Source organism: Macrotis lagotis, chromosome 2, assembly GCF_037893015.1.
Source record: "Macrotis lagotis isolate mMagLag1 chromosome 2, bilby.v1.9.chrom.fasta, whole genome shotgun sequence".
NCBI classification, from domain to species: Eukaryota; Metazoa; Chordata; class Mammalia; order Peramelemorphia; family Peramelidae; genus Macrotis; species Macrotis lagotis.
In genome coordinates, this window is record NC_133659.1 from 191476894 (window position 1) to 191493210 (window position 16317).

The window sequence follows — 16317 nt, forward strand, 5'->3', positions numbered from 1 at the left end:
GCCCTCCCCCCTTCTCCTCTAGGTGTCCCAGGTGTCCTGAGAATTACAGTCCACGAGGCTTTCGAGGCCGGAGAGCTTAGCAGTTGAGAGGTTCCGTTCTTTGGAGGAATACCTGGATAGGAGGGAGTTCGGCAAGAGAGAGAGATGACAGGGGAGAAGGCGGCGGCGGGCAACAAGTCCGTCTGTCCATCTGCTAAGCGTTTTTTGGTTTTTTGACTGTCTTGGGTTTAAGGGGGCGAGGTTAGAGGCGGGGCTTTTTGTGTGGGTGGGGGGCGGAGAGGTGCGGGTTTAAAATGAGGCAAGCCGGGAGCCCTAGGGGGTGAAAGCGAGCTAGTCTGGGGAGCGAGTTATAAGGTGCGGTGGGAGCGGCGTTGCCTCTGCTAACCCGGGGGTGGAGGAACCCCGAAGTTCCAGCCACCCCCTCTTTGGGCCCAGTCCTTTTACTGCTCACAGCCCCGAGGACTCTGACACTCTGACCCAGTGGGGGGGCAGTATTAGAGACAGCAGCGCAGCCCTACCTTCCCTCCCCAACAACGTATGGGAAAGGGGTCCGTTTCGACCGTCGATCCGTCATCTAAGGCTCCAGCCTCTGGCCGGCAAGGGTCTCGACCAACAGAGCGGCGGCAGGAAACTGCCAGGGCTCTCCCACTCCCCCTGCTGCCCACCCCCGACCCCGGATGGGCGTCCAGAAGACCCGCTCTGAAGTCATGCTGATGGGCACGGACCCTGCCATGCCTGGGGACGAAGACGGTCGAGTTGGGGTGAGCGAGGTGCAGGGCCGCTACTTTTACCAGCCCGAGCCTCGGGCCCCCCTGGACACTGGAGTAGCTGACCGCGACTGCAGAGGCAGCTGCGACGGGGCCACCGGTGTCCCCTATCCGGGAGCGGCTATGGTGCCTGTGGGCGTGCAGCCAGCTCCCGGTCCGGGCCGCTTCCTCTCCCCTTACTCTTTCCCCGCCCGGCCGCAGCCCCAGCCGGCGGGCTACGCAGGAAGCCCGGAGCCCTACGCGCTCACCTCGGGGGGCGAAGGCTTCCAGCCGGTCGACGGCTACTCCGGCCCTGCTGGGGCCGTGGGTGGGATTTATCCCCGGAGCAGCCAGTTCTTCCCCAGCCCCGAGGCGAATCTGGGCATCCGCGCCAGGGACCCCTGCAGCGGGACCGCTTTCTCCGGGAAACTGAAGGTGGTCCTGGGTAACCATTCCCTGTGGCTCAAGTTTTACCGTCAGCAGACCGAAATGATCATTACCAAGCAGGGCCGGTAAGTGAGCGGCTGCGGGACCGAATGCGCGGGGGTCCTGTTAGGGGACCGAGCCCCGCCGCATCTCCCTTTCTCAAGCGCGGCTCAGATTCCCCTGAGCTTTTCGATAAAACACCTGGAGTCTCCTCTTTAGCGCGCCATGTTTCGGGGGGGTGTATTGGCTCCCCAGAGGGAAGACCTCTCGGGCTCCAGATCTCTGCCTCCCCGCTTCCCCCTCCCTTAGTAGCTCAGGGAGATTCCGAAGAATAGATGTCATTGAAGGGGAATGGGGGGCTCAGAGAGCAAAGGGAGTGTTACGTAGAAATGGAAGGAATGAAGCCCGCAATAGAGCCGGGGGTATTCTCTGCCTCGACTCCCTTTTTTTGTAATGAGGGTGGAAGATTTGAGGAAGTGACTGAGGTTCCACTGTACGTACTTACTGGTAAAATGCAGGCAAGGGTAGACGTGATGGGGGGGAGGTGATTGGAGAAGGCAGGCTGGGGGCCGAGGGTGCTCTGACCCTTTCCTTGTCGCTCCTCCCTCCCTCTGTCCTTCAGCGACTCTTGTGCAGTAGCCAGTTTTGATGCGGGCCTGGATTCGGTAACACAGATGCCCTCTCCAAGTTTCCTTTCCGGTCCTTGCTTTGAGATCATATGTCTGTGAATCTCTGTGTATGGTGAGGGGGGAGGGGGCACAGGTGATGGGAAGGGGGACAGTGATGTCCTTCAACCCGAATGGGTAAGGGCTGGTAGTGGAAGTGGACCCACTTCTGGAATTCAGCTTTCGCCTCCCCAAGGGTTAAGCTGTTGAAATGGTATTAATAATCCTTTTTTCCCCCCTCCTCCCCGCTTGGAGAGAACCAAGGAATGAGTGGATTCTGTCGGTTGAGGGGCTGAGGGAGTGGAACGGGGCAGTGTTTGGGGCGAGAGGATGCTGCTTCCGCATAAAGGCCTCTAATGTGGGGGAAGAAAGAGAAACTTGTAATCTCCTGATGATCGTTTAATAAGCAATTGTTTATCATAATTTTGTGGCAATTGCTGTTTGAACCGTTGTACAGGTGACAGTTGGGCTTTTCCCTTTGGGAAAGGAATTCATATTAGATGTAATGAGATTCATCCAATTGTTTATTATTGAGGCCTTTACTGTTCAGTTCGATTCTTTTCATTAGGCATGAAACTTGATTCCATTCAGGTCTTTGAGGGTAGGGTGGGGCACGGTTTGAAAAAAATCGAAATTTGTCTTCCCTTTCTAGTAAGACTGACCATTTAATAAATGCTTCCTAGATTGGAAGCACTGTGCTGATAGGGTTGGTGATGATACATATAGAAAATGTCAAGATAGTATCTGCTCAAAAGGAGTTTATATCCTTGTTATGATCAAATGGTAGATGGGGTTGAAAGATGACTATCAAAATTTGGAGTCAAGAGGACCTGGGTTTGAGTCCTAAGTCTTTTCCTATCTCTTTTGATTTTGGGCAATCATCTGGGCCTCAGTTTCCTTATCTGTAAAATAAGGAGATTGGAACAGAATTCTGAATTCCTATATCCTGTATAGGTCAACTCCTTCATTTTATAAATTAAGAAGTTGGGGTTCAGATGAATGATATAACCTGCTCGATTGGGGAAAGACTATGATATAGCTGAAAGATATGTTGCAGACTATGTGGTCCTCTTGATATACTAGAAGTCAGTTTCTTCATCTATAAAAAATTTTCTAAGGTTATCTTCCAACTGCTCTTTGTGGATCTTGTATGTACCTAGTTATTTACCAGTTTTCTCCTCCCTTAAAATGTAAGCACCTTGAGGATAAGGGCTGTTTTGACCTTTCTCTGCATCCCTTGGGAACTTGTTAAATGTCTAATGATTGACTGACTTATGGAGATGATGCTATGTAGTCTTAGTGAGGAACTAGACTTGTAAACTGTGAAGTGCATTATAAACTCAAATAATGGTTGATGGCAAAGCATCAGAGCCCAGATCTTTTTCTGTCATATCCTTTAATAGGCTGTGTCCAATGTCTCAGGGGTATTCCCATGACATACTCATTCCTATCATTCTATCTCTGCAAACCCCTCAGCACAGATTCCTCCAAAGTCACCAGCCAATATAACGTATTCTTTCATTTTAAAAAGTCTCTTCTATCTTGAAGTTGATCCTATTCTTTTATTCCTCCATTCTATGGGGCTTCACCCTCAAATCTTGCTCACCTCCCTGCCCCATTTTTCAGTCTGGATGGCCAGCATGAGATTAGGTCTATGGGCAGAGGAGGGTATTCAAGCTTTGGGAAGAGGATGATTCTGACTGGGGCTAGGGCTGCCTCTGTTAGGAAGTGGGAAAGATCATGGTTTTGCCTTTAGACATGTCTTTGGACGTGTAACTCTCTACCTTTGGAATGTATTTTGTCTGGGAAAATTAAACTAAATGATTTCTAAAGTCCTGTCTCCTGAAAACATTGGGTAATCTGGATGGTTTGTTCCTGTAGGATGAAAATGTTTCAAACAGATTTTAGGATGTATGTTTGATTCTGCACATATTTTTCGCATGTCTCTGTGTGTTCATTACTTCAGCACAATTTTCTCATTTTAGTGGAAAGAACATAGATATAAATTAAATTTGCTCCTCTATGACATTACCTATATGACTTTGGACAAGTCATAGTCGCTAGGCCTTTTATTCCTCATCTGCAAATAAGGAGATTAAACTATGTCATCATCTTTAAGGTCCTTTCTAGTTCTGAAATCTAATTGCATGGCTCCATCACTCCCACCCCATCCATCAGGGTTTGTTATTGAGTAGAGAAGAGAAGGAACTGTGCTGCTAAGGGAGGCAGAAAATCATCAGAGTCTTTGTTACCTCCATTTCTAAAAGGAAAAACTGTATAGTAAAGAAGGTTGGGGTAGAATCAGGACTGGTAGCTCCAATCTGCCAGGTCATAATAATGACTAAAATTGGGGACAGCAGTGGCATAAATGCATTTGTCTGAGGGTATCTCTCTCTCTCTCTCTCTCTCTCTCTGTGTGTGTGTGTGTGTGTGTGTGTGTGTGTGTGTGTGTGTGTGAGAAAGACATAGAAATCAACATTTGATGAGACACACAACCTTATATTCCTGGGAGATTCCCTACTATTCTCTGACAGCCACTCCTCTTCCAGTTATAGCTCCATACACACAGAGAAAAAGCCTGATCACAGTTGTTGGGCCCCATTTCCCTAGTCTGATCTTTGTGATTCTTTCAGTGCTTTGCATTGATCAGGAACTGTTTATCTAATTATGGTCTAGGAAGATGAAGGGTACGAGCAAAGATTCACATGCCCAAAGTTTCTAAACTTTGATGGGTTAAATTACTTAGAGCTGTAAGGGTGCCTCTCTGAGACCAACTAGCCAAGTCTCTTATCTGAAAGATGAGGAAATTTTGGCTTCAAGAAATGAAAGATGGCAGAAATTGTGTAGTGAGTTTTCCCTCACTTTGAGGAATCCCCAAAGCTGAAGCCTATTGCTTCTTTCTTCCTCAGTGAGTGTTCTGTAACAATCAGGGTAGCAATTAGAGACTATTTGTGGATCTCAGATGGTGATGGCTGTTGGGAATCCAAAGCAAAACAGACATTTCTTATTGTCCATTCCATTCTCATTTTTCCCTATTCCTCCCAGGTCATTTTTAAATGTTTCTCTTGGAGATGGAGAAATACTCACTACTCTATTTAGAAGTGAGGTTCATTTGGGAAACTGTTAACAGAAGCCTGAGAGATTGAGCAAATGATCTGTCTTTCACCAGGGAGCTGATGATAGAGATGCGATTGAAACGATTGAAACGTTGAAACGTCCATTGATCCTCCTAGATACAATCCCTGAATGAGAGAATTCTCTGGCCTCTAACATCTAAGCTCCAGCAGGCATCTCTGGACACCCTCTCCCTTTGGAAATTGCATTCCTGATTCCCATCAAATCCCTTTCCTAATTGTTCCTCATCCTCTGTGTCTCTGGGGCCTGGAGGTGTTGAAGAGGGGGAACCCCTGGATCAGGCTTTCATAGATCAGAGCCCCAGATCATCAGACTCAGGGATCCATTAACCTAAGAGCCTAATGAATGGAGAAAGAGGGGGAGGGAAGTGAAAGATGTTTTAAGCCTGGCAGTGTCGCTAATGGGAGATGGCAGTACAATGAAGATATTTTCTTATTTGTTTTCCTAATGGCTCTGTATCGTGTGATTGACTTGAAGAATCTGTCATGGGTTCTATGCCAATGTTGAGGGTTAAAGGATTAGTTTCTTCCCATAGTAAGGGTTAATAGAATACCATTTCTCACCTGCCATCTACTCTCTCCCTCCTTGCTGAAATAACACCTTTACTTCTCCTTAGTCCTCGAGTTCCACACCAGGGCCAGGCTTAGAGGGTGAGGGTAGAAGGGGTTCTGCCTAATGGAGCCTTTGAAACCTGGGGCAAGCGGAAAAGAAGCTTCCTGCACTTGCCCAGCTCATCTTTAGTTTCTCTTTTGCTGCATGTGTGTGTGTGTTTGTGTGTATGTGTGGGGAGGTGGGGGCAGGAGATAGGATCAACACACAACACATGTGTCAGGGTCCAGACCCTTTGGTCACAGCTCCATAGTATATGGAAAAGAAGGGGAATGGTAGGATGGGAGATTAGTGACTGGTTGTGATGAGGCTTAGGTTTCCAAGTCTGAGAAAGAAGCTGGTCTTTAGTTACCACCTTCTGGGACTTGATGGAGGCTGCTGGGTAAAGGAGCTTTATGATATACCCCATCTTTTGGGAAAAACCCCTACTGAGGTGATCAGAATGAGCTGTCCAGTGAGAAATTTATTATGGTAGCCCTTGGAAAATGGTGAGATAGAAACTAAATTTTAAGTTTCCACTCCTTCAGTGATAAATAAAGCTAAAGAGAAGGTTTGTATGGATCTATATTTGTTTACCCATCACTTTCACAATTCTTAGCACACAAAGAAGTTCTTAATAAAACTTTTTTATTCTATGGAAAAAATTAGACCATGTCAAAATGGAAATTTTACACTTCTACCAAGGGAAGATTAATCCATCAATCAATGAACATTTATTAAATTTTGTAAATCCACGAGAAATAAAGAATTAAAAAAAAAATTTAAACCTAGGGCAGAGCCCTGCCCAGCTAGTAGAGACTTTTTAAAGTCTGGAGGGATATAAGTTGAATACAAAAGATATCTTTTCACAGACGGATGTTCCCTTTCCTGGCTTACACGATCCATGGGATGGACCCTGTTGCCCATTACCGAGTGTTTGTGGAAGTGGTGCTGGTTGATCAACATCACTGGCGTTATCAGAATGGCAAGTGGGTTCAGTGTGGAAAGGCTGAGAACAACATGCCAGGTAGGACTGGGATGGGATCTACCAGTGGAATGTGTTCAACCTTGTCTCTGAGGTTGGGGCGCCCTCTGGTGGCAGACATGGCTTTGTCTCACCCATCCAAGCCTTCATTATTTATCCTTCCCGGTCCCTGCTTCCCAGTCCTCCTCCCCTCCCACTAATCTTTTCCATTCATTCCACTCTTCTCATCCTGCCTTTTTTTTTTATTTTATCAAGTTCCACACCTTTCTCTTCCTAGGCTGTCTACATTTTTTTATCCCAATGTCAAATGATCCTGTAGCCCAGCCTCATAGAAACCACACCCCTTTCTATCCCTACATCCCTTATTGTATCTCTTTAGTGTCAGGAATTTTCAAGATCCTACCCATAAGGAGTATAACACACCAATAGAATCTCTTTTTTACAGGAAATAGGCTATATATACACCCAGACTCACCCAACACAGGGGCCCACTGGATGCGGCAAGAAATATCATTTGGAAAACTCAAGCTGACCAACAATAAAGGAGCCTCCAATAATGTGACCCAGGTAAGATTCCCATTGTCTTCACTCAATTCCTTCCAAGTCCATGAGGACAAACAAGAGGAAAGGAGATTGAAGCTAGACTTAAAGAACTTTTTGGTAGTAGAAGAATGGGCAGTGAGATTTTAGCACAGGTTATTGAGAAAATATGAAGTTTCCTAGTTTCTTATTTTAAAAATAATTTCATTTAAAACATTATAAAGTCTTTTATGGTTACCTGTATGTAGTTACCTTTTTTGTGTTTCTCTTGATATTTCCTTGATTATGTTTTAAAGTTTTTACTCAGCTCCTGTTTTTTTCCCCCCATCAGGAATTCTTGAAAGTTATCTAGTCTGTTTCATTTAAAGGTCTGCTGCTATCCCCACCTTCACCTTTACCTCCACCTCCACCTCCAATAGAATTATGCTAAGTTCTGCTGGTTAAGCTTATTCTTGGTTGAAAGCCTTGTTTTTTTTTATTTCTGGAATATGATATTCATTACTGTTAGTTCCTTTATAATAGTGGTAGCTACTAAATCTTGTGTGACCTAACCATGGTTCTTTCATATTGAAATTCATTCTGGGAACTTACAGTCATTTTTCTTTGACTTGAAGGCCCTGTACTTTTCCTCTTGTGTTCCTGGGAATTTTCATTTTAAAATTTCTTTCAGTTGACCAGTGGACTCTTTCTAGAAATTTTCACTTTACCCTCTGGTACTAAGGAATTTGAGCAGCGATTATTTTTTTCATGATTTTTTTTTAAATATGATACACAAAGTTAAAAGATCTATGGAGAAGATAAGAGTTCTAGACCAAATAAAAGATTGAGAAATTCACAGAAAACAAAGTGGATAATTTCAGTTATATAATTTTTTTCAAATTTTCACAAACAAAACTAATGTGGCTAAAAGGGGAAGAAAAGCAGGAAACTAGAGGGGGAAAAACCTTTTTCAGCAAGTTTCTGATAAAGATCTCATTTCTAAAACTTATAAAGAACTGAGTCAAATTTACAAGAATAAGAGCACTTTCCCAATAGATAAATGACCAAAGGATATGAATAGCTGGTTTTCAGAGGAAATAAAAATTACCAATAATCATAGAAAAATACTCTCCAAATCACAACTTTGTGATAGCACCATGCACATATAAGATTGGCTAAGATGACAAAAAAAGAGGAAAATGACAATTACTAGAGGGAGAAGATAGGCATCCTGATGTACTGCTGGTGGAGTTTCAAGCTAGTCTAATCATTTGGGAAACCAATTTGAAGTTATGCTCTTAACACTATTAAACTGTATATAGCCTTTTGTCTCTGAAATAACCACTACTAGGTCTATTTTCCATAGAGATCTAATAAAGAGGAAAGGAGAAAAATATTTGTAGCTGCTCTATTTGTGGTAGTAAAGAAATAAAAACTAAGGGGATGCCCATCAATTGGGAAATGACTAAACAAGTTACCAGATTGATAAGGAAAAAATCTAGGAGAATTTACATGAACTGATGCAAAAAGAAGTGAGCAAAATGAAAAGAAAAATTTATACAGTAACAGCAATTCATGTAAAAATAATCAGCTTTGAACAACCTAGAAACTCTGATCAACAAAAATGACCCAACCATGATTCCAAAGGACTCATCATGAAATATAGGATGGACTCATCATGAAAGGATGGATTCACAATGCAGATTGAAGCATATCATCTATATTTTTCTGGAATATGACATTCATTACTTTTAGTTGCTTTATAATAGTGGTAACTACTAAATCCTGTGTGACCTAACCATGGTTCCTTCATATTTAAATTCATTCTGGCATTCTAGTTTTTCTTTGACCTGAAGGCCCTGTACTTTTCCTCTTGTGTTCCTGGAAATTTTCATTTATTAATTTCTTCCAGTTGACCAGTGGACTCTTCCTAGAAATTTTCACTTTGTCCTCTGGTACTAAGGGATTTGGGCAGTAATTATTTTTTTTCATGAGTTTTTTGAAAATATGATACACATGAAAATGCAAGTTTTTTTTAACATATTTATACATAATTGTAATGGGTTTTATTTTTCTTGCCTTCTCAGTGGCCAGGGAGAAGGCGGGAGAGGGGATAAAATTTTGAACTGAAAAAATAAAATTTAATGAAATGAAATATGATATCCAGCCTCATTCATTTATTAATTGATCTATCCAACTATTTATTTATTGGTCAAAGGTTTCATGCAGTTCAATGATTTTTAAATTATTTCTCCTTTATTTTTTTCAGGTCAATAGTTATATATATATATATATATATATATATATATATATATATATATATATATATATATGCCCTTAGGCTTTCTTCTATCTCCTCCACACTTTTTACTTTGTTGTTCTTGTTATTTTATGGAATCATTGACTTATTTGGTCCATTATAATTTTAAGAGAGGGTGTTAATAAGGTTAAGTTTTTGTACTGATTTTGTCAAGTTGTCAGTTCTCTTTTGTATGGTAGAATTAAGCAAACTTTTGCGCTAAAAGACCAGATTGTAAATGTTTTAGGCAATGAAAAAACACATTTCCTCAATCTTGCCTTTGATGAAATTTAAAATATAATAATAATAATAATAATAATAATAATAATTGATTACATGTTTTATAATTCAAGTCTACTCGCAAGAATAGGGGAATAAAATTTTGCTTTCTTGGGGTTCAAAGTGATCTCTATCATTGAAACTGATTGAAAATGTTCTATAATGAGATTTTTTACATTTCATCTTTGAACTGGTCTTTTCACACAGCTAAGTACAGCCAAATAATGATATCAATGTGCAAACATATAATTTTAATTAAGACAAAAGACTCCTTTATATTTTATGGACAAATTAGATACACTTAGATACAAATTTGCTATAATTAGATACAATATAACTCACTGTTAGTAAATAACTTTCCTTGTTGGGTCACAAATGATTGGATCAAAAACTCGACTCTAGTTACATCCTAATTTTCATTTTCATTTTTTTATTTAAAAATTCTACTATAATGAGATTCTATTTAAGTTTTTCTAATTTTTTTGTCCATGGCTTTTCTGTGAATTGTTAATATTGTGACGATTGCTTGATCTGGCCATATATATATATATATTATAATTTAACATAGTATATTTTAATTCAACTATAGTGTCCTGGTATAATAAACTCAAAGCTTTGCTATCTAATTTAATAATAAAACAACTCACAACCCACTGTTCTTTAAAAGCTCATTTTGTTAAAGTGCATTTTTTTCTTCTTAACATGATGGGTATGCATTGGTTATTAAAAATAAAAAAGTCATGGTATAGAGATTTATATGGCATTCTATATGCTGTTGTTATCATTTCAGCCATGTCTGACTCTCTGTGACCCCATTTAGGGTTTGCTTGGCACAGATACTGGAGTGGTTTGACACTTCTCCAACTCATTTTACAGATGAGGAAACTGAGACAAACAGGATTACAGTGATTTGCCTAGGGTCACACAGTTAATAAGTATCTGAGGGTAGATTTTATTTCCCTCTCTCCTGATTCCAAGGTCAGGACTCTTATCTAACTACTTCCAAGCTATAACTGCATCACTTCTATTTGTCTCCCTCCAAGCAATTGGGATAAAGTAATAAGATACATGCAGTCTCCATTGTAACTTCTCAACTTTGAAGTGCAAAACACCCATGGATGAAACAGAAATGAATGAAACTGTTTTAGAAGACTATTTATGGACACTACACTTTGAATTTCATATAATTTTCATGTGTCATGAAACATTCTCTTTTTAATACTTTAAAAATCATTTAAAGATGTAAAACCTATTCTTAACTCACAGACCATATTCTCCCCCCCCCCCCCCCAAGTCAATGGACCGGTCCATTGGCCAGAGTTTGCATTCATTTCTTTTCTAATTCTTTCCTCTGTTCTCATTTATATATAACACCATATTGAAATCATTAAAAAAAACTCTTACATACATAATTTGGTTTGTTGAGCAAGCTGCATTTTTCCTTGAGGTTTTGCTTCTTCTGAATTCATGTCTTGGACATCTCTAGCATCATGAAGACTTCTTTATCTTTTTTGCTTAAATATTCTTCCAGTGGTCTCCTGAGTAATCTGACATTGCTCAGCTATCTGGAATTTCTTTTTGTGCTGAATCTATTATTCCATGACCCCTGGGAGACCCTGCTTTCTTTCTTATAGGGAGGGGGGGAGGAAGACTGAGTCCTTGATCTGCTCTGGATCACCCCATAGTGGGGGCTCTTGGTGCTGAGTTCAGATTCTCTGTCCTTCTGGGAGATTCCTTGCTATTGGTCTGGACCCATGTCTGAGCCTGACATTATTTCTGAGAGACCCTGCCCCACTAGACTTGAATCTATACTTTTCTGGTCTCTAGTGGTTGGCCTGGCTTTGGGCCTAGGGTTGAGTCCTTGATTACTTTTAGAGTTGCTCAGTGTCAGACCTAGCTCAGGGCTCTGTTCTTCAAGTCCTAGCTCTGGGCCTGGGTTAAGGACTGAATACATTGCTCTGGGATGCCCCAGATCAGAGTTCTGGGTCCTGAGTCTTATTCTGGTCACTACTCTTTCACAATTCTTACTCTGATTACTTGCCTGTAGGCTGAATTTGTTACTTGGGTTGAAAAGAACCCATTGTAGTTTCCCATCATTCATTACTTGATTTGGTGTTTTTCATTGTTGGAATAGTGGGGGAAATTGGGGGTGTACTACTACTTTTTCATATTCTACTATCTTGGCTTCATGTGATGGAGTGGGAGGAAATTCCTTTCTAGAAGGATTCTCTTGTTTTCAATGGAGCTTGGAGAAAAGAGAGATCTCAGATGAAATAAGATTCTTTTCACCTTCCCAGTCACTATTGGTAAAGTCCAGATAGGTGGAAGTGGAGGTAGGTTGAGGGGAAGAAAGGCTGCTTTTCTTCCCTTACTACTTGTGACTTCCATTATAGATGATCGTATTGCAGTCCCTCCACAAATACCAGCCAAGGCTTCACATTGAAGAGGTAAGAGATGGAGACCATGAGACACCAGGACCCTCCTCCTTGACTCATATCTTCACTTTTCCAGAAACAGAGTTCATTGCTGTGACAGCATATCAGAACTCTGAGGTAAGGAACAAGTTGCCAGAACATCAAGACTAGACTGATGGGGGTGGGGTGGGAGGGAATCAGTTGGTTAATCATTTACAAGGTGTAGATTGTATGTCAGGAACTAGGATTACAGAGACATAAGTGAGAAAATTCCTGCCCCTGAATAAGCTTACACTCTTAACGAGAAAAACAAAAAATGAAAGGGAATAATGGATCAGGAGATGTTTTGCTCTAGAACAGGAGTTCTAATAATTTTTTAATTTCATGCACTGCCTTGCCAGTCTGGTGTAGCCTAAGATTTGTTTTTATTTTATTTTATTTTTGTTTTTTTAGGTTTTTGCAAGGCAAATGGGGTTAAGTGGCTTGCCCAAGGCCACACAGCTAGGTAATTATTAAGTGTCTGAGACCAGATTTGAACCCAGGTACTCCTGACTACAGGCTCCATGCTTTATCCACTGCGCCACCTAGCCGCCCCCTTTTTTTAAAAATTAAATTTAAGTTGTAAGTTTTCCCCATCTGAATTCAAGGAAACCCTGAAATCCAGGTTAATTATTTCTGGTCTAGGCAGTCACAGATATTATGAATGGAGAAGTCATAGAATAATAAATTATCATGTTCTTTCCAGTAAAAGTGGCCAGACTAATTTTTGTTTCCAATGGGTAGACCCAGGGAAAGGTGAAAAGGAACATGATAGACTTCACTCTACCATGGGGCATGTGACAAAATTCTGGAAGTGAGTAATTGAGGGGTAATAGGCACTGGTGTTAACTGGGCTGAATAGTGGACTTCTCAGATGTTTTGGCTTGAAGTGGGTTTTAAATTCCTTCACAAATCAACTTAATGCCCAGGGAGAAGGCCCCCAAACCAATTGGTTTAACTCCCTAGAAATAGTAAGAATTACTTTGGGAGTAACAATGTTCCTAGTGGGAATCAAAGGGGAACTAATATCATGGAAGATGGCAAGATGCTCTATCTACCCTTGTTGATAATTTGGAATAGTTAAAATATTCTCTCCCTTCACACTTCCTCTTCCCCCCACTTTACAGATGAAGAAACTGAGGTGGCTTCCCCAAGGTCACCCAATGCAAAGATGAAGGCCAGCTATCTCATCTTCCCAGAGGATAGCTCTAAGTTTCCAAAGGAGAGAATGCCTGGCACTCATTGGCTTTCATTTCCTTTATCTCTAGATCACACAGCTAAAAATCGACAATAATCCTTTTGCCAAAGGCTTTAGAGAAAGCTTGGATACGTAAGTGCTGGTGGGGCTCAAAAGCTCCTTTTTGTGTCTCCCCTTCTTCGTCCAACAGTCCCCAAGTATTATATATGGTGCTCACTCAGTCCTCTCCTCTCTATTTCCTTATCCAAGGAGTCTTATGTTTTGGAGCTGGTGATAGGGAAGGGGAAAACTGGTTAGACAAGAAGCAGACTTGGGACTCTGAATTGGGGATGAGGGAGGTAGAATTATGGGTAACTTGATATCCTTTAGTTACAACATTCCCCTCCTCTTTATTTGTCTCAAGGTTTCCTATCTCTGTGGATATCAGTGCTACCACTTCCTCTGAACCAGTTTCTGGATATCCTCTGCTGGCTAGGAGTCGATACTTACCAAGTCAGTACCCATCACCAAATCCCTTTTACTCTGAACCACATCAAGGACAACCCAAGGATGGAGGAGTACCTCTTTCTTCTTGGCTCTTTACACAAGCCCCACAGCCACCACTGGACTATGCCTATGATCCTTCCTACGGTAGCAGTAAGATCCTCCCCTTGGGCATGAATGGTATGAAGCCTGGACTTCTGCCCTCCACTTCTCCACCCACCATGCCTTACTACTCCAGCCAGGATGCTCTGGTCCCTCTAGGAGACTGGTCGACTTCCCCCTCATATAATCCCAAAATCAACAATGGGGGCTGGCTCCGCTCTGTGCCCCCAATGCACATGGACCCTGTTATTGGGGCCCAGGAAGAGAAGAGGCCTGAGGAGGAAATCTGGACTAATACTCCCAAGTCAGATTCTAATGACTCAGGACTTGGTGAAGGTGACTCTAAGAGGAGACGTGTGTCTCCTTATGATTCAGGCAAGGATGACTCTTCACCTGCCCAGGGCCCTTCTGTGGATTCCCCTTTTAAGAAAGAGCAGCCACTTGGAGACCAAGTATATTTTTTTAACTGAGGGGAGCAGTGCCTTTGGCTCTTGATGGAACAAGAGGTGGGGATGTGCTTCAGGCTGAGAAAAATAGACATGATGTTGGATGGGCACTTTCAAGCTGACCCCACCTATCCTTGGTGGTATCTCCCCAAAGCAGAATACCTAGCTTGGGAGAATACCCAAAAATAGGACTTAGAAGTTTGTTTTCTCTTGATCCTCTTGTCTGCTCCCCAAAAGTCAATAGAAGGAATGGTGTCTGTGCCCTTCATAAGCCTCCCTGATCACAGCTATCTTTCCCTGGTGCTGCTTCCAAGTATTTACTGGAGAACATGAAAGAAGAATTCTGCTCATTTTTGATGTGTTTTTGTGTGTGGGTGCTGATGGGAGGGGGAAAGAAGAGAAATGAGTTTCTCCTATTCCTTATGGTGCCTAGCTCATTTTTTTATTTAACCTTTAAAAAATACCTTCTTCCTTAAAAAAAAAAAAGGATGTGAGGTCAGATTTAGGAAAAGATTTCCAGTGTCCTTAAATAAGGTCTGGGTGTCTTCCTTTCTAGGGAGGTGAGCATTCTGGAATAGTTGGAATTGAGGGTGGAGGCAAGGTTGGTTTCACGTTTAGATTTTAGAAAAATATGTGGGGTTTTTTTGACACTATTTATTGTCCATGATACAGGATATCAATATCTTTGGTTTATTTCTTCTAAAATAAACTTGGAAAATGCTACCTGTCTCGGTGTGAAAAGAATTGAGGATAAGATGGGTGAAGGATACTAACCATCCAAAGTAAAATGTAATCAATTCTAAGGTCTCATGAGGAAAACAAGCCCAAAGAAAAATGTATGATTCTCCTTAGGATATGTTTATACATCAGAGCAAGGATCAAGTGTTTGACTTCCCAGCTTTGGTACTGTCTGTCCCTGTCTCTGTCCCTGTCTGTCTGTCTGTCTGTCTCTCTCTCTCTCTCTCTCTCTCTCTTTTTTGCCAGGTAGTGGGGTTAAGTAGCTTGCCCAAGGCCACACAGCTAGGTAATTATTAAGTGTATGATGCCGGATTTGAACTCTGGTACTCTTGACTCCAGGGCTAGTACTCTATCCACTGTGCCGCCTAGCCACCCCCCTTCCCCCGGCTCTTTCTTGAGGAAGCATTATCAGCTGTCTTACTTCTGAGAACCAGGTTGACCATGGGCTCTCTTTCTTGTCTATATTGTTTAGTAATGATACTTGAATAACTGGATGCCACGGCTTATATATAGAACAGAGCTGCTTTTATATCTCAGAAGCAGCAGGAGTGCTAAAAGGAGGGATGTTCCTGAATTTTTCTCCTATCCTGCCCATGACTCTGAGATTCAGGAGGTAGGAGGATCATGGTATAAAAATAGTCATCATATATTTTCTTTTTTTTAGAAAGATTTTATTTATTTTGAGTTTTACAATTTTTCCCCCATTCTTGCTTCCTTGCCCCCACAGAAGGCATTTGTTAGTCTTTGCATTGTTTTCATGGTATACATTGATCTTAGTTGAATGTGATGAGAGAGAAATCATATTCTTAAGGAAGAAAAATAAAGTATGAGACAGCAAAATTACATAATAAGATAATGGTTTTTTCTAATTTAAAGTTAATAATCTTTGTTCTTTGTTGAAAGACCACAATTCTTTCTCTGGATATAGCACATATTTTCTAAAACTGGAGTGAGGCTTCCAGGTCACATAATGAACTAGATGGAAGATTAGAAATTTTCTTAGATTCTAAGATAGGAATTTATAAGAGATGAAGCCATTTTGGTTCTGTTCATGGACTAGGGTACCTCTTGGTACTCAACTGAGGTTAAAAAAAAATTCCAACAAAAAACATAACCATAGAGAAGGCTAATCCTTGATCCTTAGTTCTCAACTAGCACTACCTCTTGCATTGTTCACCATTCAGGCAGGTTATATAAGCTAACCCCATGGCTTGCAATAGTATTCAACTCTTTCCCCTAATTCCTCCTATTGTTG

The 16317-nt window shown here is 41.5% G+C and overlaps 1 protein-coding gene across 1 annotated transcript; it reads left to right on the plus strand.

Annotated features, from left to right (window-relative positions):
• The first annotated feature begins 286 nt into the window (after positions 1–286).
• Positions 287–15800, plus strand: LOC141513875 (T-box transcription factor TBX21-like). The gene is made up of 6 exons (XM_074224128.1): positions 287–1258; positions 6433–6587; positions 6991–7112; positions 12036–12194; positions 13364–13425; positions 13697–15800. Exons 1-6 carry the CDS (start codon positions 678–680, stop codon positions 14346–14348), a joined length of 1731 nt encoding a protein of 576 aa, XP_074080229.1. The 5' UTR covers positions 287–677; the 3' UTR covers positions 14349–15800.
• Positions 15801–16317: the final 517 nt, after the last annotated feature.